General features: G+C 29.8%; 2 protein-coding genes across 3 annotated transcripts; one reads left to right on the top strand and one right to left on the bottom strand.

Moving 5' to 3' along the window:
• Positions 1-2768: 2768 nt before the first annotated feature.
• LOC137808741 (cold-regulated protein 27-like) lies at positions 2769-7386 on the bottom strand. The gene is made up of 5 exons (XM_090299917.1): positions 7198-7386; positions 5968-6138; positions 5578-5866; positions 3431-3534; positions 2769-3347 (listed from the first exon to the last, which is right to left on the bottom strand). The coding sequence occupies exons 1-5, from the start codon at positions 7357-7359 to the stop codon at positions 3201-3203; spliced, it is 873 nt and encodes a 290-aa protein (XP_090156043.1). The 5' UTR covers positions 7360-7386; the 3' UTR covers positions 2769-3200.
• Positions 7387-16362: 8976 nt separating this feature from the next.
• On the top strand, positions 16363-20181 carry LOC137808740 (ABSCISIC ACID-INSENSITIVE 5-like protein 7). 2 transcript variants are annotated; one of them, XM_068610008.2, is made up of 5 exons: positions 16363-16818; positions 17617-18790; positions 19495-19566; positions 19663-19692; positions 19870-20181. In XM_068610008.2, the coding sequence occupies exons 2-5, from the start codon at positions 17747-17749 to the stop codon at positions 19945-19947; spliced, it is 1224 nt and encodes a 407-aa protein (XP_068466109.1). In that variant the 5' UTR covers positions 16363-16818; positions 17617-17746; the 3' UTR covers positions 19948-20181. The 2 variants fall into 2 exon arrangements, with proteins under 2 accessions (XP_068466109.1, XP_068466108.1); XM_068610007.1 differs by having other exon boundaries at positions 16407-16818; positions 19867-20181.
• Positions 20182-20306: the final 125 nt, after the last annotated feature.

Genomic DNA, 20306 nt, shown 5'->3' with positions numbered 1-20306 from the left:
AAACATCAATATTTAAAATAAATAATTGATAATTATTCAAAAAATATTATTTATAAGGTTTTTTTTTTTAAATCAATCTAATGTGTTTTCTCAAGTTCAAAATAATGATACAAATACAATATTTTTCTTATAACATTGATGAATATTTAGTTAAAGTACAAAATTGTATTATTTTAAATTAAGTGTGAATATTTATAATAATGAGACGAAGTTAAAGTAACTAATGAGATTAAAATGATAAAAGGTTGAATTAATCTTCAATTGTCTGAAATATTTAATTACATAATAGATTTATTGATTTTTCCAATGACTATTTTAAAAATTATACCCATGATGAATTCTAATTGATTCACAATGTTTTTACACCCACAATATAAATAATCATTAAGCTTATTTGAATTTTCATATATTTTTGGTGTTATTTGCCGATAAAAGTAGAGTTTCATTACACTATCCTCCAATTTAAGTTGTCTTTGTATTATTTATAGTAATTTTTTTAAGAGATAATATTTTTTTTGTAGAAAACTAGATGCCTTAAATAATTAGACAAGAAGAGATCAAAGGGATGAGATTCTGTGTTTTTAAAGATAATTTTTAAAATTTAAATACATAATTTTTGTCTCTTCGTATTTGCTTTGGTTTAAAGCAAGGAACAAACAATAGATGAAGATAATGATAAGTAATAATTAATTAAATTATGGTTGTCATCATCACAGAAGTGAAATTTCCTTTTATAATTCTTAGTTTCTATTTTCTGATGATGAAAATTGAAATTTTATCTTGTTGATGGTTATTTCTCTGAACTTGTTTTTCTTTCAACAATTTTATATGTTAATGTTGAAAGATGGTAAAAGAACACCATAAAATAATGGAGCAGTTCTGTGTGTTTCAGAGTTACAATTATAATATTAATATTTTATTAATAAAATTTGGATTTTGCTACCTTAAAGCTGTAGTGTAACTACTCTATTCAGATTTGGTTTGGAGTTTTTTTCCTATGTTTTAGGTTAAACAAGTTTTTCATATCTGCTTTGATTTCAACTTGATATCTTGAAGAAAGTGCAGCATTTTTAATACCTAATATTTAATATAAAATTTAGTCTTCAGGGTAACATTTTTTTAAGGAAATGGAGTTAACATGTAATTATATTAATTCTATTATGATATTATAGTAGATATACTAATAATATATGATATTTTATTTAAAAATAACGGAATATAAAACTAATTAGTTTCAGTTTTCTGGATGCAGTTGTTTATAATAAGTAAAGCTACTACATAAGAGTAACTTAGTTTAAATTAGTCTAATTATGTTTAATTCAATAGTAAATAAAATTTAATCTAATCTAATTAAGTTAGATTGATCGATTAATTAATTCTAATATATGTAGCGTTTTGGTATGCTAAATATAATTTTATATAATTTAAAAGTTGAGGTTAATTATAATTTTTATATATTCTTTCATTCTCCAATTTATCAATGTATTTTAAAAATAAAAATGTGACGAAATCTCATATTTAAGTTCAAAAAACATGTAACATATCAATCAATCATTAATATATTTTTTTTATTAAACTAATTTGATAAAAGAACCTAATATAGTAACAAGTCATTTTTGAATGAACAAATGAAGATTTTATTATCATCATTATTATAAAATCTCCAACAATGAGATTACACTTCCCACCACGACATTACACCTCATTTTTCGATTAATTCAAATTAAGAGAAGAGTCTCAAAGCCTAGATTTTATTTGCACAAATCACATTCATTACCACGTTTTCATTATATTACATTATTGGTGTAAAGTATCAACACCTCACACTAAATAAATAAGATTGCTACCCTCCACTTTTTTATGCAAGTATGGTAAAGAATCTTCCAATTGTTGTGATGGATTATGCTGCACTATAATTATCCTAAGAAAATAATGATCATCATCACCTTCCTATATTGTTTTATAGAAAGGGGTTCGTTCTTTTACAAGTGTTATTCAAAATTTCTCTAAAATAAATTAAGAAATGGAATAAATTTTCTTATTTTAATAAAAAAATTATAAATATTTGTATTGAGTTGATATTATTTTTTAATATAATTTTAGGGTTATTTAAATTTCCTTAGTAGGGTCTCGCGAAATCTTCTCTCTTTACCCTCGATTATATCAGAAAATGATTAACCTTATTATGAGACTGTCCGCGGATTCCATTATCAAGAAGTGGACTATAGCGTCGGATTGCTAATTCGTTCCTCGATTATATTAGAAAATGATTGATTTGTAAACCTTATTATGAGACTGTCCGCAGATTCCATTATCAAGAAGTGGACTATAACGTCGGATTGCTAATTCGTTGTACAAATTATTGTACCGAGGTTTCTAATCCATTGTACAAATTATTGTACCGAGGTTTCGAATCCCTCTCTTTCTGTTGATATTTTGGTTTTTTTTTTTAACTTGTTTTTTTATTTACTAGTTAAAGATGTTAAAATAGAGAAAATTCTAATAAAAATATTTAAAAATCCCGCACAAGCAAAAGACAGATATCATCCTCTACCATATCTCATCAACTGAGATAAAAACATAAGGCAACTTCCAATAATAGTAATTAACATTTTGATAAGATGAACGAGACCAAGAATTCTTGAAAGACAATTTAGTTGCACCACTACCCAAAAACTATGGGACACAATGGGGAGAAAAAAAAGTTAGCAAACCATAGTTCAATGAACATAAACAGATGGCAGAACCTAAAAAATAAATCTCATTGCTAAGAAAAGAAAGTCATAATAATCATTGATAAAAATACAACTCCAACTCTATCTTTTCAACTACTTTAAGTACAATTATTGTTATAAAACTTCATGAAGGTAACTAAAGAAATGTAATACTAATCTTGGAATGTCTAAACGGTTCGTTAACCATCTAAAAAATTGACTGACAAAAAATCATATAAAATCACAATTTTTAATGTGTCTACGCAAGTTGCTATTTATAGTTTCTCCCTTATACTATGTTACATCAAACACCCATGGATAACCTAACCAGAGCAAAATTCCACAAGAATAGAGTTGTTGTAACGTTTGATTTTCCTTTACAGAAGTCTCAACAAATTCTTGAAAGAGCACCAAGCCAATTGTCAATTCTCTCAATTTGTATCAGTATCCACTGCAAAAGCTGATGCTTCAATGTGTTGCATATTCTTACCTTCCCCTTAGAAAGTATGGCAGATCAGACTTTGGGAAATGGTATTCTGGGGGTTCTAATAGCAATTCATGTCCTCTATTTTCTGAGGTTGCATTACTAGTAGTTGAAATATCTGGTGTATGAAGTTTTCCAAACGGCACAGCAGGTTAAAGGAATTTGAAAAGATATGCAAGACAATAAGTTATTTGGGATTTTTATCAGACAAAGAATAAAGATTCCACTCTACTTTTTCACTGCTTGAACCATCAGCTGTAGCTTTCTTCAACCTTTTCACCAAAGGCACGCAGCTTGACTTGGCTTCTTCATCCTTGAAGTTTTGATCAGTGACCTCTATCAAAAGTACATAGAAAAATAATCACCAAAAGAAAAACTACAGAAGAATCTATTGAACAACTTTATTCCTTATCATGAAGTCTCACAAAAATTATTTAAAAGGATAGTGCGAAAAAACAAATATTTGCTCCCACTCAGTTAAAGCTCAAAACAGCTCATATTTGATTCAAAATCCAAATTTTGATATGCTCTATTTTACAATATACTGTTCTTTAAGAACTACGAGCATTGAATTACTAAATACTGATAATTCTGTCCAAGGATGACCCGATAACTCCCTGTTTAAGTTGGACAGATTATTAATTTACTTCTCACAAAAAAATTATCATAACAATAAATTCTGCCAGTGCATTATATTGAATTTTACTCGACTGAATCCGCATCATAAGAAAATTAAGTGAAACTAGTGGTTAGTACAACATGTTGTGACAGGGTTTACAAGTACTTAATTAGAACATGAGCCGAGGTACTCTGTAAACCCATTGTATGTACGACGAACAAAGACTTTGCAGAGGAGTACATAAATCATCCACACTAAATTTCCAACTCTAAGCATAGAAATAAACTAAATCGAATATCTTTGAAGGCCCATAATCAAAATAAACTCTCTCACTCAACCCCTACCCCACCTCCACCCCCACCCCCACCCAAGATTGGTTTGAAGTTTAAATTAGAGTATTTTACACACAGGCTTCAATAACTGCCTTCAAAACATTGTTATTCCAAAAAAATGTCATGTGGAAATTGACTCTTTTAATCCTTTTTCAGCACACGTTAAAAAGAATTACAAGAACCATTTGAAAATATTTCAATTTTCTTAAAAAATCTTAAATGCAATGTGGTTATGCAACTAAAAATTAAAAAGAGTATTGACTGCAGAACTGATTCAGCGACAAGAACGTAACTGAGATACACAAATAGCACATAAAGTTATACATATCATGCATAAATACAAAAAATATGACATAGGTTTAATTGTAATTCATAGATATTTATTTCTATCTGGAAAACATGTTTCCTTTTTATTCACACAAGGATATACAATGAAGAAAAAAAACACAAAGTAGCAGTATTGCTACAGTTAGTGGTGTAAATGAGTTGCATTGTTTGCGATTTATTCAAAGTCTGGCTCATGAACAAACAAACTCAAACTTAAAAGTTAAGACTTGATTTAAGTGAGTCATGCTCAAGATTTATGGACTTGAATTAATACTTTGTAAGTAGTTCATATTTTTATGTATTACATTACCTAATTATGAAAATAGTTGAACTCTTAGAATTCACTAGGAAAGTTATACTTTTGTATATTATTTAGCTTATATATTATTAACCCAATAAATCAAATTTTAAATGGGTAACTGTACCATCTGGCTTTGTGATGCTCAGATTGAGTCTGTTCTCTGCAATGTTAACTTAGGGTGAGGTTTCCTAGTTGGTACTACCCCCAAGCATTTTGCGTGAAGGAGCAGGAAAAAAATACACTTTGAATGCTTCTGGCTTAAGAACACAATAACTTTAGCTAGAACAATAACAACGAACTTTCTTAAAATTATTTATATCATTTTCATCATCAAAAAATTCTTTATTCTAAGTGTACAATCTTACCCCTGCAAGCAGAGAGATCATTTTCAGGATTTTAACCTATGACCTCCAGCCAGATCACAACTTTACCACTGTGCCAACTGCCAAGGAAACACCCTTTTGCCAGTAACAAATTATTTTCAAAAATATTAACTTCATAATATAACTGGTAGTCTTTAACCACAGATCCTCAACCAAGAGTACTACGAACCAGTATTGATAAATTTTTACAGCAGGTATACTAAAAACTAATTGATACACAGCTTCCTTTGTTATTTGGTACAAGACATTTCATTTAGACCCCATCAAAACTGAGTAACTCCATGTTCTGTGAACTTGAATAATTGACAAAAATAATTTGATAACATAACTACTGATTAAACTATATATGCAGGTATTTTGAGAAAGGAGAAAATATGTATAGCCAATGTGCATAAAAAGAAATAAAATTGAAGTTACCTGTAGTACTGCAAGCCAATTCTAGATGGAATGAGCGGCCAATACATTGCTTCTTTAAACTTCTTGGAGACCTGTCAGTAAATGTTGAACTTCCTCTTGCATGAATTTCCTTATCACAAAGCAAGCCATGCTTGCAGGTCATAGGGTTTCCCAAACTAAGGCCTCTATCCACAGATGTAAGTTCGAATTGACTTCCTGTAAGAACATGAGAATCAGCTGTGCTCTCAAACAAAGGTGAAATTCTTTCAAGGTTGATCCTCTTCTGGCAGGCATCTTGTAGAGCCAGAGTCTGAAAGCAACAAAAGATAATAAAGCATAATCGTGCAGAGAGATGTACAAAAATGAACACTTATCCACACTACAGACATGATCTTTGAATTTATGTCTGACCTGTTTAAGCATATTATGTGAATTTTGCAAAATTCTACACTGACATGCTTCATCTGTGCTATTTTTTATGCTCCGACAACGTAAATGCATAGAGCGATGCAATTCCTTCACAAATGAGGCCTCTAAAGAACGAATATATAGACTGTGCTGCTGATCCGTCCATGTAGTTGACTGATCCAGGAAAAATATTTGAGCTTAGTATGCCCTTACCAACTAAATGAAGAGAAAAGTTTCCATCTTCACTAGAAATCACGAACATAGAATACAATTTAATATATCAAACTATCATATTTATCAGCAAACAAATAAACTTTAATAAATCGCCTTTGAAAATAAATCATGTCAAGCAGCAAGCCATTTAAGCCCATGTAGGAACTAAATTAGTTGGCTATACAACTAATAAATTTTTTTATTATAATTCCAATAAACAAGACTAGATAATCTGAAAACTAAGAGTCAATCAAAAGTATTTAAATGACACTTCCTCTGAATTAAATATCTCATTATCTAAGTTTTTCATTTAACTGTCTACAGCTTCTTCAGGTATTTCACATCAGCTTCAATTAAAATAAAAATAAGCTTTTTTGATGTACATATGACGTGTCAAGGAGAAAGGGACATCAGAGAATATCTCCATTTAAGCAGTAGATACAAACCAAAAGCACATCCGTTGCTGCTACTGAAATCATTTACGAAACCACAGATGCTAAACTGTATAATCAATTTCGGACAAAAGGCTGAAACAAGCACTCTTTAAGAGGCCAAACATAAGAGATTGAAGAACAAAGTTGATTTCAAAGTTTCAGCAACCACGGTCAAACTCAAATCTTACAGAAGAGGAAACCGTCTGCAAAATTTATAACACGATGATCAATTTCAGTTATTTGATGCTATTCACAATATTAGTACTATTCTCTATCTCCACCCCACCCCGGTTTCAGATTTCAGATATTTTCGACTCATCAATTGCATAATTTAACCAACAAATATCAGACACTAGCCAGTGAAAGCATAATTGCGCGCTTAAACACCAAAAAAGCAAAACGCAGAAGCACTAAAAAGACCAATAACTCAAACGGCTAGTTACAGGCAAGCTCTCGCGCGTGCTACGCCAAAAACCTCTAAGATCAACTTCTGAACACAAGCTCCGACCACAAAATCAAGAAACAAAAGCGAAATCGAAAATCGGGTACAACATCGGAAGATGAATTGGAAAAGGAGTGAAGTTACCAGATGCGGAGCGGGCGCGGAATGAGAGGAGAAGTTCTTGGAGGTGTCCTCGAGGGTGACAGCAGAGGAGTCAGAGGTGGAGCGAGTGAGGTCCTCCGGCAACAATTCCGGATCGGTGGAGCGCGGCGGCGAGAGGTGGCGCGGGAGATCGCGTGGCTCCATGGAGCGTGATCGGAAAATTTGAGCGGAGAAGAAACCCTCTGCGTTCGGTTGAGGAGAAGAAAGGAAAAAGGCTCCACATGGCTTCGCTTTTACACGTGTCAGTGGCGTCGTTGGGGTGCCACGTCATCCGGCAGATAATATCTTCGGCTAATGTGAGCCAGATATTTTGAAGGGTCGTTGAAGAGAGCGAGTGGCGTTGGACGCATTCATTGGCGCGTGGAACTCATGCCTTATTTTATCGCATTATCGTTTTCAACTCCTCATTCATTAACTCAATTTTCACTTTTTCTATATATGGAAAAACTCGCTTATTATTACACATTCCACAATCTTCTCAAAAAATTAGAGTTTAGAACAAATTTATTATCAAAAAATAAAAATAATTACAAAACCTAATAAAAAATTTTAAAAAAATATACACAAATATAAATTTTAGTATAATTTTAAACTATTTTTATCGTACAATTTAAACTATTTTTACCCTCAGAATAACATATAAAAAAAAAATCTTTTCATAGACATGTTTTGAATTATGAAATTGCTAAAAGCATTCATGCATATGTATTTTTTCAAATAATAAAAAATTAAATAATAATTGACACTTGAATCTATATAAAAGAATCAATCATATTTGTTCAGGAAAATAAGTATATATATATATATATAAGAGACTTTAGAATTATAAAATAAGTAACAAAGTTATTACAAAGGAACAACTACCAAAAGAAAATAATGTAATAGTTAAAGATAAACAAAATAATCTAATAGTTAAAGATAAGTAAGTAATTAACTAATTTGACTATTTTAGACCCTTTGTATTAGCCTCTTAAATAAGGTGAGAACATTTTTTTTATTCTTTATTTAAAAATTTCAAAAATATTTAATCATACTATTAATAATTACATATAATTATAAATAATAAAAATAATAAAATAAAATTATAATATTAAAAAAAAATATATAATTATATAAAATAATAAATATTATTTTCATAAATTTTAATATATTTAATAAATTATTTCAATTTAACACAACATTATTTTCTATTAACAACGATATGTTAGATCTAAATTTACGTTCAATTTCCAAGAGGATAATCTATAATCATTAAAACCTTAATTTCTTGGTTTTGTTTCTTCAAATTTTCTTTGAAGTGATATTAGTTTTCTTCTTCATCTCTTTATGCTCTTTAATTTATTTGTTTTGAAAGTTGCAAAATTATAATTCTGATTTGATATTATAAAATTAATGACAAAGATAGTAATAATATAAGCTTAGATATTTTGAATTGAATAAAGGTGGAAGTGGAGTTACCTGAGTTAGATATGACCTAACCATGGAGAGAGAGAGCTAATGTAATTATATGATCTTGGATAATGGATTTATTTAATGTGGGTGATGATTTTAGTTTTTATTTACCAATTGCAATTATATACACATTCCATACAAAATTCATTTATTGGTGACAAAAATAACTAATTTATAAAAACTTTATTATGACTTCTCTCAATATATTACATAAATATAAAAAAATATAATTATTTATGGATTTATTTAAGCCAATAACACAATTATCTCACTACTCTTAATGAAACATAATAGGTTAAGTTAGACTTTATCTCACTACTCTTAATGAAACATAATTATAAATAGGTTAAGCTAGACTTTCATTTATGTTAGACTAAACCCAAAAGAAATGTTTATTGTATTTAAATAAGTTAGATTTTTTTTCTTTAACTAGAATCAAACTTACACTACAAAAAATCAGTTTGATATGAACTATTTCTCTCTTGTACTAAAAAATAAAATTAAAAAGTAATATAATAAATAGAACAAACTTATTTCTTTTTACAAAAATTTATTTGCTTCAAGCATTTGAAACTTTTTTTTGACTCAGGTCAGCTTCAAGCCCTTCCCAAGCGAATTTGGGTTTTCTTAAGCATTAATGACTCTTTTTGCTTAACTCTTTTGAATTCGTTTAACATTGTAAACTTTCTAAATATGATCCATTTATATCATTAATCTACTCAGCGTATGTCTTGCCGCTCAACATTTTCAATTTATGCTATTTGAAGTCAATCAACTTAGTCATTTTTTCTTGCGCTGAGCAGATTGAACATTCTATTTTTTATTTTTTTTTGCTATTTTTCCTTCTTTTTTTGCAAGATTCATCAAATCTTCCTTCTTCTCTCCATCTTTGTGTCAAGTTGTTTAAAATGCATACTTTTTTTACAGTTGTTTTTTCATGTAATCTACTCATCTATGCCTAGTTTGATATGAACTTTGAAACAATTTGACACTTATGAGACAACTAATTGACACTCATCCTAAAATATTTGACACTTATGAGACAACTAATTAGTACTCATCATAAATGATTCCACAAAACTGAGTAAGGAAACTTCATTCATTTACACCTAGTCTAAAAGGATATTTTTCTTTCAAGAATAACATTATTATTTATTATGATTATTATTATAGAATGTAAAAATATATATTGACAAAATAAAAGAAATTATATATAATATTTTTTTTATAAACATATCCGCATAAGAATAATAATATGTAAAATATTTTGTAAATGTTTCATGTAACGTTGAGGTTCATACATTTTTTATCTCATCGTATTTTTTTAAAGTTTATTAGTTGGATATTAATTCTCCTCATAATATTATGGTGGTTAGTAAGGTTATTAAATTTGAGAATCTACATAGACTCGTAAAAGATTTGTAAACTCAACTCGTAGACTCGTAATAGTCTATTTCATATAAAAATTCAATAAAAAAACAGTCATGATACAAATTCTATGATATTAAAATAAATAAGTTCATACAATACACCAATAAAAAAATATTAATTCTCAATCCATGTTTCCATCTAATGTTTGTTCTATTTTCCACAATATTTTTACTTATAAATAGAAGTGATTTGCCAGAATTTGAACAATTTTGCGACATGTTAAAAATGGTATATGTTGAACATATCCAAAGAATAAAAAAACACTCTTATTTTAATCTTATTTCAGTCATGCCCAAATAATAATAAAAAAAACCCAATTTGCGATTTTATTTCAAATTCACCCAACTCCAACTCCAAATCAAAATTTTATTTCAAATTCAACCCAACCCCAATCGTGAAACCAAACTCACAAACCAGAGCAAAATGCCACATCGAGGCAACAAGAGACTATACGATATGATATAAGGAGATGCAAGACGGTGAGGCACTGCGAGATGACAATAAGGTGCCATGAGACGACGACAAGGTGCACCCAAGTGAAACACGAACGCAACAGGTCTAGTTCAAGTATGAAACTAACCCAAAATCCAAACACTAAGCAAAACAACCCATGTGTGGGTTGTTTTTTACTTTTCTTCCGAACTCGTTAACTCGACCTCCAACTTTCGAGTTTGTACCGAATCTATCGAGTTTATCCAAATTTAGTTTGCTAAAAAATGAATCTACTTACAAATTCATCCACAACCTATAAGTGAACTCTTAAATTCAAACGATTTTATGGGTTAATCCTAAATGATGGACAATGACTAAATGAATTTTTATACATAAAGACAAAATTAAACACTTATTTTTTGGTCAACATGAATTATTTTCACAAAAGTTAACCATGAAGATGAATGTTGTTTAGGGTCATAGTATATAAATGTAATAACAATTATGGTATGGTATTTTTTCTATTATTGGTCATGTCATCGTGTTGGAACATAAATGGCACTAAAGCATTGTGAGCATTGGAAATGTTGGTGAGTTTCCTTGTGCATTTTGGATGGTTATGTTGAAGCTTGGAAAAGATTCTAAAATGAAGTGTTTTATTTTCCCCACTAAAAGGAGCATGCACCAGCAACACCATCACCATTTCCTTGTACTATTCACCAATGGACTCTCTTTATTCCTCATCTCTGCAACCCTAGGCTACTTATTATTTTCCACTACCATAGTCTATCTTGTCTTGTCTTTCTCCTTTTCAAGCATTTCACTATTATTTTTGGTATAGCAAAATACATACAATATAATTGGATTAATTTACTTTAAATATAAAATAAAATTATTCGAAATATAATTTTATAAAAGATATCAAAAAAATTCTTTATATGGTCTTGTATTTTCTGTTTTTGTGTTTGTTATTCAAAATCTTTTCAGAATTTTGTTTTAGTGTCAATACAAGGTCCAAAATTTTGTTTTACTTTATACTATTTGATAAAGGTCTTGTATTTTTTATGCTTCCAAAATCTTCTAGAGTGATCTTATTCTATATTGAATTTGGGTCCAAATGTCTTATCGGATAAACAAACAAGTTCAATTATACTCAAACTCCTTATTTAATTTTTTATAAGTCTCTAACTCTATAACCTCTTTATTCTTGACAACAGTCTATCATATGGGTTTACATCAACAACTTAATATTAAATGAAAACAACTGAATTCATGCATAGGTAACACGACTTCATTTGTTTTCATTACAATGAGATCATTGAAGAATGACACGACTTCAACTCTATTTTTCGAGCCATAGATAGGGTTTAATGTTAGCAGTTTGTTCCCTAGAGCAATATTGGTAGAGTGAAGAATAATCTTGTGGCTCAATAATTGCAAATTTGAGGAAGTTAATAAGGATAAAGAAGATGGGAATCTTGCATGAAAGCATGCATGTCTTCTAAGAAAAATTGTTTAGAGCACTATCATATATGAAGCAAGTGACCACTACCACTATTTCTCATTTATAATATGAAATATTCCATAATCCATTACTTTTGAACATCCATGTCATATTTTTTTTTTTATATTATATTACTTATTAAGTTTTACTTGTAACTTTTTATCTCCACCAATACTTTTTAATCCTTTAATAGATGAAAGAGATATAAATTAGTCAACCATGAGATATGTGAAGTAGAAATAATTAATAAGTTCAATAATAAAATTGGAAAAACTTAGCTTGCGACTCAAAACAAATGATAGATAAAAATAATATGTAATTTTTTGTTTGGATTAAAATCGAAAATAAAAAATAGAGTGAAAGATAGAGTTGTAGTCGTGACAATCTTCCACGAATACAACGTTAAAATGAAAACAACTAAGGTCGTTCTATCAATACACGACTTTAGTTGTTTTCATTTATTGAAATCGTATCACCTATGCACAACTTCACTTAATTATAATCATCTTCTCTAATTAAAGTTGTGTCACATGCACACTTTCATTATAATTTCTAATCAAAGTCGTGCACTTTTGTTTCGAAGTTCACTAACGTTGAAGTCGTCTTCATTGATCACGACTTCCTCACACAAAGTCATGCTCTCAAGATACGACTTACCCATTCTCTTAATTACTAAGTGAAATTGCACCATTTTATTGAAAACAACTTATTTTCTATCTTTTGATTTCTACTAGTACCTCAAGAGAAAAGTGTTAGCTTTTGTTATGAATGTTGTATTATAATCTGAAGCAGAATAAAGAAGGCTTTATGAATCTGTGTGGAGTAGGAGATGAAAGGTGAAGAGTGTTGAACCAATGAGAATGCAACAACAATGGTGATAATGGTTTGACACCACGTGAACAAATCCCACGAATCTGCAGGCCTTAGTCTGTGCATACATTGCTTTTCTTCTTTTTGTACTCTGACAAATTGCATGCTTCTGCTCTTCATCTATTTTGGCCACTTATGGATCTTTAAGCTACCTTTGCATTTTCTCCATCATATGTTTCTTGCCACCACATCACCCTTATAATGGCCTAAAACTCTCATATAATCAAAATTTACTTAATCTTATACTTTAAGTTTAACTCAATCTTATAAAACTAATTTATAAAGTGAAGATTACACTCACTTATAAAGAATGAAATATCATAATCTATAGTCGATGTAGGATTTTCATCACAAATCTTATGCATCTTAACTTATAACTAGAAGATAGAACCTCTTAAATAGATTACATTTTTGTTAATAGAAATGAACCATGAAGAAAAACTCAATACACACAACTAAAAAATCATTAAACAGAAATTAATTTTATAAATAATAAATAATTAGTTACTATATTAACTAAATTATACATTATTTTAGAAACTAAAGAAAATAGTAATATCTAGATTAGTTTCTATTTCTGATCAATAGTTTCTAAATTGGTATCTAATTACGCTAAAAAAATCATTAAATAGAAACCAATTTTAGAGAAAAATAATAATTAGTTGTTATATTGACTAAATTAGAAACCATTTTAGAAACTAAACAAACTTTTGGTTTCTAAATTAGTTTCTATTTTTGATAAATAATTTCTAAATTGGTATTTAATTAGTTACAAGATTTTAACTACCGATTATTTAGATTCTAAATTTGATAGCAAAAATCTTGATAGCTAATTAGATACCAATTTAAAAACTATTTATCAATAATAGAAAATAATTTAGAAACCAATAATTTTTTTAATCTCTAAAATGTCTCTAATTTAGACCATACAACAATTAACTATTTTTTGTCTTTAAAATTAATTTCTATTTAATGATTTTCTTATAGTATTAGTTACTAAGATTTTAACTACCAATTATTTTAAATTCTAAAATCGGTAGCTAATTAAATACCAATTTAAAAACTATTTATCAATAATAGGAATTAATTTAAATATATATAAAAAATAATCTTTAAAATAATGTTTAATTTAATAATATAATAAATAATTATTTTTTATATCTAAAATTTATTTTTATATAATGATTTTTTTAGTGAGATATTAGTAATAATATTACAAACAAAAGAAAGTCTCAATCTTGGTTTTGTTTGACTCTCTTTTACGTGTACATTACTCTATTTTGTATTTTAAATAAATTTTAGTTAAAATCTTATTCTTCATTTATAATAAAAGAATTCATAACAATTAAAACGAAATATTATTAATAAAATTGCCTCAACTCTATAACTTTTCCAGAAAAAAAAAAGTTTACAAAGTGTTTGCAAAATTTATAAACATCTCATTGTTTAACCTATGAAAATATATACTTTTTAAAAATAAAAATCATGATATAACTGAGTCCAAATGGGTAATACTTCAAATACAATAATATTTAACTATATCTTATAAACTTGCTATAATCGAAATATTTTAGAGTTATAGAATTTAGTCTCATCTTGATCCCGTATTAATTATAAAATAATTTTAGAGATATAGATTTTAACAAAGTTTAAACTAATATATTTTCAAAAATTATTTTGATATAGTGATATTTATAATATCCAATAATTGATTCTGAACCTAAAACATGAATTAATCAAAATCAATCAATTCGTGCAATCTGTTTTTCAACTAGAACACTATTAGAGAATTGATTCATTCACAGTTTTCTTTTGTAAGAATTGATTCATTCACTAAAACGTGTTATGTGGCCATTAGTACAATTGATATGATTTTCAGGTTTGGTTAAACATAATTTTAGGTTGGTTTTCTTTCTAATTTTTATTATGTTTTTAATTAAGTGTTTGAATATTTTTTTTATATGATTATTATGTTTTTAATCAAGTGATTGGGTGTCACATGTGAAGATAAAATAAAAATAAAAAAGTGAATTGGGTATGTTCTCCTTATAAGAAATAATGATGTATATGATGGAAATTAAATATAGCATTAAAAGTTATGTAGGATTTAGGGTTTATGATGTATATGATGAAAATTAAATATAGCACTGAGAGTTAATTATTAGTGGGCATTAAAAGTTATTTAATGAATATTAATATGAAATTTAGATAGCCTTACATAATTTAGTTTGTACATACAAACAAGGAGATATATGAATATTGAAAAAAAAATGAGTTTCTCTTAGTGATAACCTTATGAAGTTATGATAACCTTATGAAGTTATGAGTTATAAAAACTGATGAGAAAATAGAAAGATTTTTCTAATATTTAATTTAAAAAAATATACTAATTTCATACTTAAAAAAGACGAGAATGTCAATAATAAGTTATGGGATTGATCGTCACAAGTTGTGATAAGATTAAATTTGAATTTTTATAACTCATAACTCCATAAGATTTACACTCAAATTCTTTAAAAATTCATTTATCTCTCCGATTACAATTCAAGTACATCATTTCAGGTACCAATTTTTATATTTTTAATAAAAGGTATGAAACATGAATTTATTCTATTTTTATTTAATATAGTTATAAGCCAATTTATTAATACTATTATTCGACAAGTTTTACTTGTGAATTTATATGCAATAGTTTGATAAATTAATAATAATAGTATATTAGAAAAAGTGTATTATAAAGTATATTGTGATCGTTTCTTTGTTACAATTGCATTTTGTTTTGATGCATGAGAGTCATTAACGGATTTTAAAGAATTAGTGAAGGAAAAGTGAGAATCATATAATGTGCAAGGGAATGAGGTTACTAGGTGTAAAAGAAAAACTAAAATTGTTTAAAACAGACTTTAAAAAATGGAATTATGATGTGTTTGGGTGCATGAATACAACTAAACAATGTATTATTAAGGAGATAGAAGAATTGGACCATAAAGATGATGACTTTTAATATTTAGATTAAAAGGAATGGATCTAGTTAGCAATTTGAGAATAATTAAATGAAAAATAATACTTTCACAATCCTTATAATAATATACCATTCTTGATGTGATGAATTTAAAAATAAATATATAAAATAAATAATAAGTTTGAAATTAAATGGTATGAAAAAATATTAAAATAATAGTATTAAGAGTTTAGAAGTTTGTTCGATTGATTCAATATCAATAAACCTAGAAAAGAGAGTAGGTACTTGGAATGGGCGTATAACAAGAATTTTTGGCATTCCTTGGGTAATGTGGTTATATACAAAATAGAGTTGTCAACATATAATTATCCTAAGATAGATTCAACTTTATGTCAAAAAGTTAAAATTAATAGAAAAAAAATTGAAACATTAATTATCCAAAACTAAAAGTACATTAGGCAGAAGATAAATATTCATATTATTAGCATAGTGACTTGACTCATAACAAGAAAAAAGCAAGGGGAATAGATTCAAACACATATCTACCTTACCTTGCAGAACATGGCACTTCCAAAAACTCATAGCAGAGCTGAAAAAGGAGAGAAGATAATGCAAAAATGAGAAAATGGACGGCAAATAGGTTATGTTTTTATGGGGTGAGAAAAAAATCCTTAAGCATGATGATGATCAGAAATGTAAAATGTTGTCGGAAAGCAGCATCAAGTGGTGTGATCCTCCCACATTTCGAAAGATGATTGGGTGAAGGTCACGTCATGGATTCAAGTGGGAATGATTGGACCACGTTTTGCGACCATTGGGCCACTTATTGAGGGTATGTGTTCTTATATCAGGACCACTACACAAGACACTTGTTGACTCCACCACACTCCCCAATTTTCAAGATCGCTGCGACACGACACTCCTTACTCCCCCAAGCACACACTCACCCCAGGTAATTCTAATTTTAATTCCTCCTTTCGTTATCACCGCCATTGTTTTCCTCTACAAGCCCATAACTCAGCCATTCCCACAGTCTTTTCTTTTGTTTTGTTTGCTCTTTATTCATATGCTTCTTTCCACCCGACTAATTTTAGTTTAATCGATGTGGGGCCTTTTGGGTTTCTCCGATCGCCCGGGTGGAGAATCGGCGGAATTGGATTATGGGTAGCTGTTGTTGTGGTGGGTGTGTGGAGCAAGGGAGTTTTGTATCCATGATTGGATGTGAAATTTGTGTAATAGTGACAATTACTTCTTTAAGATAAAAGGAAAATTGGGTTGGAGATGGTGACGGGTCTGAGAGACTTTTGTGATTTCGCCCGGAAAAGGAAGTTTGGTTATGTTAAACTCCTAAAAGGGTGTTGGTATCTCGCAGAAATTATTTAACCTTTTGCTTTGAAGCATTTGAAAAATTAAGGTCTATCTACATCACCAGATTTTGGGTTAGGTTAATTTAATCCAAGTTACAAAAGTAGTAAGATATTTTTCATGGGGTCAAAAAATACCAAAATAACAGACAGCAGCACCACGTTTTTGATCTTGCTTCTCTACAGTTTAGTCATGGTTGGCTTCGGTGTTTCACCATGTGCACTGGTTTGGATTTTTGTGCTTTTCATGAAACTTTTTTGCTACTGATCCCTCAAAAGATGTAACAAATGTTTTGTTCCTGAGGATTGTGGGGTGGGGTTGATGATTATCTCTTTTAGTAACTTTATCAGTGAATTGCTTTTATTGTCCCAATGTTTTTTTGTAGTTAGGAAACCATTCCAAATTGGTGTCTGAAAACACCCCACGATCTACTTAGGCATGATTGCTACGTGAGACAAAGCTTGCTTGAGTAAAGCTCTAACGTCTGCTTCAAGTGTTGGAAAGTGAAAGCAAAGATGAACTTCAGGAACTACGATGATAATAACTCTACTTGGGATGCCATCCATGGGAAGACACCGGCAAATGTTGGTTCTCTGTTGAGACAGTCATCAGTATACTCCCTTACATTTGATGAGTTTCAGAGCACCATGGAGGGGATTGGGAAGGAATTTGGGTCCATGAACATGGATGAACTCTTGAAGAACATTTGGACAGCTGAAGAGACTCAGGCCTTGGCATTTTCAGCTGGTACAGGAGAAGGCCACAACCATAACCCAGTTAGTGGTGGTTTGCAAAGACAGGGTTTTTTGACATTGCCAAGGACTCTTAGTCAGAAAACAGTGGATGAGGTTTGGAGGGACTTCATCAAAGATAGTGGTGGGGCCAACGATGGGAGTGGCAATGGTGGTTCATCCATTCCTCAAAGGCAACCAACACTGGGAGAAATGACTTTAGAGGAGTTTTTGGTGAGGGCTGGGGTGGTGAGAGAAGATGTGCCTCAACAACAAATTGGAAAACCAAATAACAATGGATGGTTTGGTGACTTTCCTAGACCAAACAATAACAATGGCCTACTTCTTGGATTCCAACAACCAAACAGAAGTAATAGGAATTTGGGTGAGAGGGTGGTGGAGAACAACAACAACAACTTAGCTCCCAAACAACCTCCTTTATCACTAAACTCAAACCACTCTCAACGACCAACACAACAGCAACCCCCACTTTTTCCAAAGCCATCAAATGTAGCTTTTTCTGCTCCTATGCATTTGTTGAACACTGCTCCACATCCTAGCCCTGCCAGAAGAGGAGGGTTGATGGAGCATTCACTGAATGTTGGAATGGTTGGTTTAGCCTCAGCTAATCCAGAGGCTTCTCCCTCCAGGAAAATATCATCAGATGTAATTTCAAGAAGTAATGTAGACAACTCTTCACTGTCCCCAGTTCATTATGCAATCAACAGGGGAAGGAAATGCAGTGCTATAGAGAAAGTGGTTGAGAGAAGACAAAGGAGAATGATCAAAAATAGAGAATCAGCTGCCAGGTCAAGGGCTCGTAAGCAGGTTAGTACCTACCCTTAGAATTACTCATTACTGCATCAGTTCCACTGTTTTAACATATATTTAGAGAAAAGTAAGGGTAAAACATGTTTTCATTTTTTAAACTATCTCAAAATTAAGTTTTAGCTCAAGTAATATTAATAAATTTTAATTTTATATTCATGCTAAATGATGTGATTTTAATTTCTTTTGAAAAAATAACCCCATCTCTTTTGTACTGCAACTCCTAAAACTGGCCTAATAATAAAAATTAAAAGAGATATGAAAGTAGTTGTTTGATTTGAGAAAATATTCTTTTGTTCCTCTTTTTAACAAAAAGTGTTAGTTTTATTCTAAAGATTTTTACAAAAAAAATGTTTACTGTTTCTAACTAGTCATTATGCATTCTTGTCAACAACACTAGTAATTTTACTGTGTTGGTGGATCCTGCTAAAAAGCTTTAGTCAACTCTGTTTTTAGTGGGATTCATATCAAATTCTTCAGAACAGTTAAGTTTGATTCATTTCTTATCATTCTTTCTTACAAATTCTGCATCACCTGATTAAAATATCAAAAATACTACACATGAACTGTAAATTCATAACGAAGAGAGAATTAAAATACATTACATAATTTTTCCGGTTCTATATAAAAGAACTTGTCAAATTATCTATTGCACTATTCTGTAAGGCACTTAATTATAAATTTCTATCTCTCTTGAATGGCAGGCCTACACTTTCGAACTAGAAGCTGAAGTTGCAAAACTCAAGGAAATAAACAGAGAATTGCAAAGAAAACAGGTTTGCTGTCATTCTGTGCCACATCCTTATCACTTTATCAGTAAAATGTATACAAAGGTTTTGGCTTTCTCTGATTACAATTTTGGTTTGATACAGGCAGAAATTAAGGAAATGCAAAAAAATAAGGTATAATCTGCTCTGCATATGACTATGCCAATGTTCTCTTGATCAAATGACTCTTTTTCCTCACTTTTTTTCTACTGGTTGACACCAATAGTGAAATTTATTCACACAATTTACTTTTCAATTTATTTTCACAGTTTGAAAGGCAAATAAACTTTATTTATTTATTTATCTTAGCAGGATTTGGACCCTGCATGCCAGTCAAGGGTAAGTAGTAGAATACAATGCTTGAGAAGGACACTTACAGGACCATGGTAGTGGTAGACAGTTTGAGTAGTTGTTTCTAAGTAACAGATATACGAAGGAAGGAAGCCATTGTTATGTCATAAGGACTGGAGTATGTTTGTGAACTGTGGCTTAATTTCAGTCCAACACTAGATAGGGAGGTAGCTAGCTATTATTAGCTTTATGTATAGGAACTAGGAGTGGTGAGTTGTACATTTTTAAACATATATCTTTAAATAATGAATTGTTATATGTGCTTGAATGTTATTTTCTTTTCTATTGCAGGATGATAAGATAACACAAGCTTATTTGACTGTCTCTAACTTTTGTTTGTCCAATTTAAGTTTTAGTCATGCCCTTTGTTTCTTGTATTTATGAAAGGAGGGAGATTC

This window comes from Phaseolus vulgaris, chromosome 3 (assembly GCF_051622355.1).
Source record: "Phaseolus vulgaris cultivar YP4 chromosome 3, ASM5162235v1, whole genome shotgun sequence".
Classification (NCBI taxonomy): Eukaryota; Viridiplantae; Streptophyta; class Magnoliopsida; order Fabales; family Fabaceae; genus Phaseolus; species Phaseolus vulgaris.
The sequence above is the reverse complement of the archived record's forward strand: the minus strand, read 5'-3'. Positions and strand labels throughout refer to the sequence as shown.

Bases quoted from the DNA above. Each gene is read 5' to 3' on its own strand.
- LOC137808741 (XM_090299917.1), bottom strand. From the start codon at position 7,359: ATGGAGCCACGCGATCTCCCGCGCCACCTCTCGCCGCCGCGCTCCACC. The intron at 6,139-7,197 runs GTAACTTCACTC...TTCCTGGATCAG, and splicing joins CCGCGCCCGCTCCGCATCTG to TCAACTACATGGACGGATCA. The intron at 3,348-3,430 runs GTAGAGTGGAAT...TTCCTTTAACCT, and splicing joins ATGGTTCAAGCAGTGAAAAA to GCTGTGCCGTTTGGAAAACT.
- LOC137808740 (XM_068610007.1), top strand. From the start codon at position 17,747: ATGAACTTCAGGAACTACGATGATAATAACTCTACTTGGGATGCCATC. The intron at 18,791-19,494 runs GTTAGTACCTAC...CTTGAATGGCAG, and splicing joins GGTCAAGGGCTCGTAAGCAG to GCCTACACTTTCGAACTAGA. The intron at 19,567-19,662 runs GTTTGCTGTCAT...GGTTTGATACAG, and splicing joins GAGAATTGCAAAGAAAACAG to GCAGAAATTAAGGAAATGCA.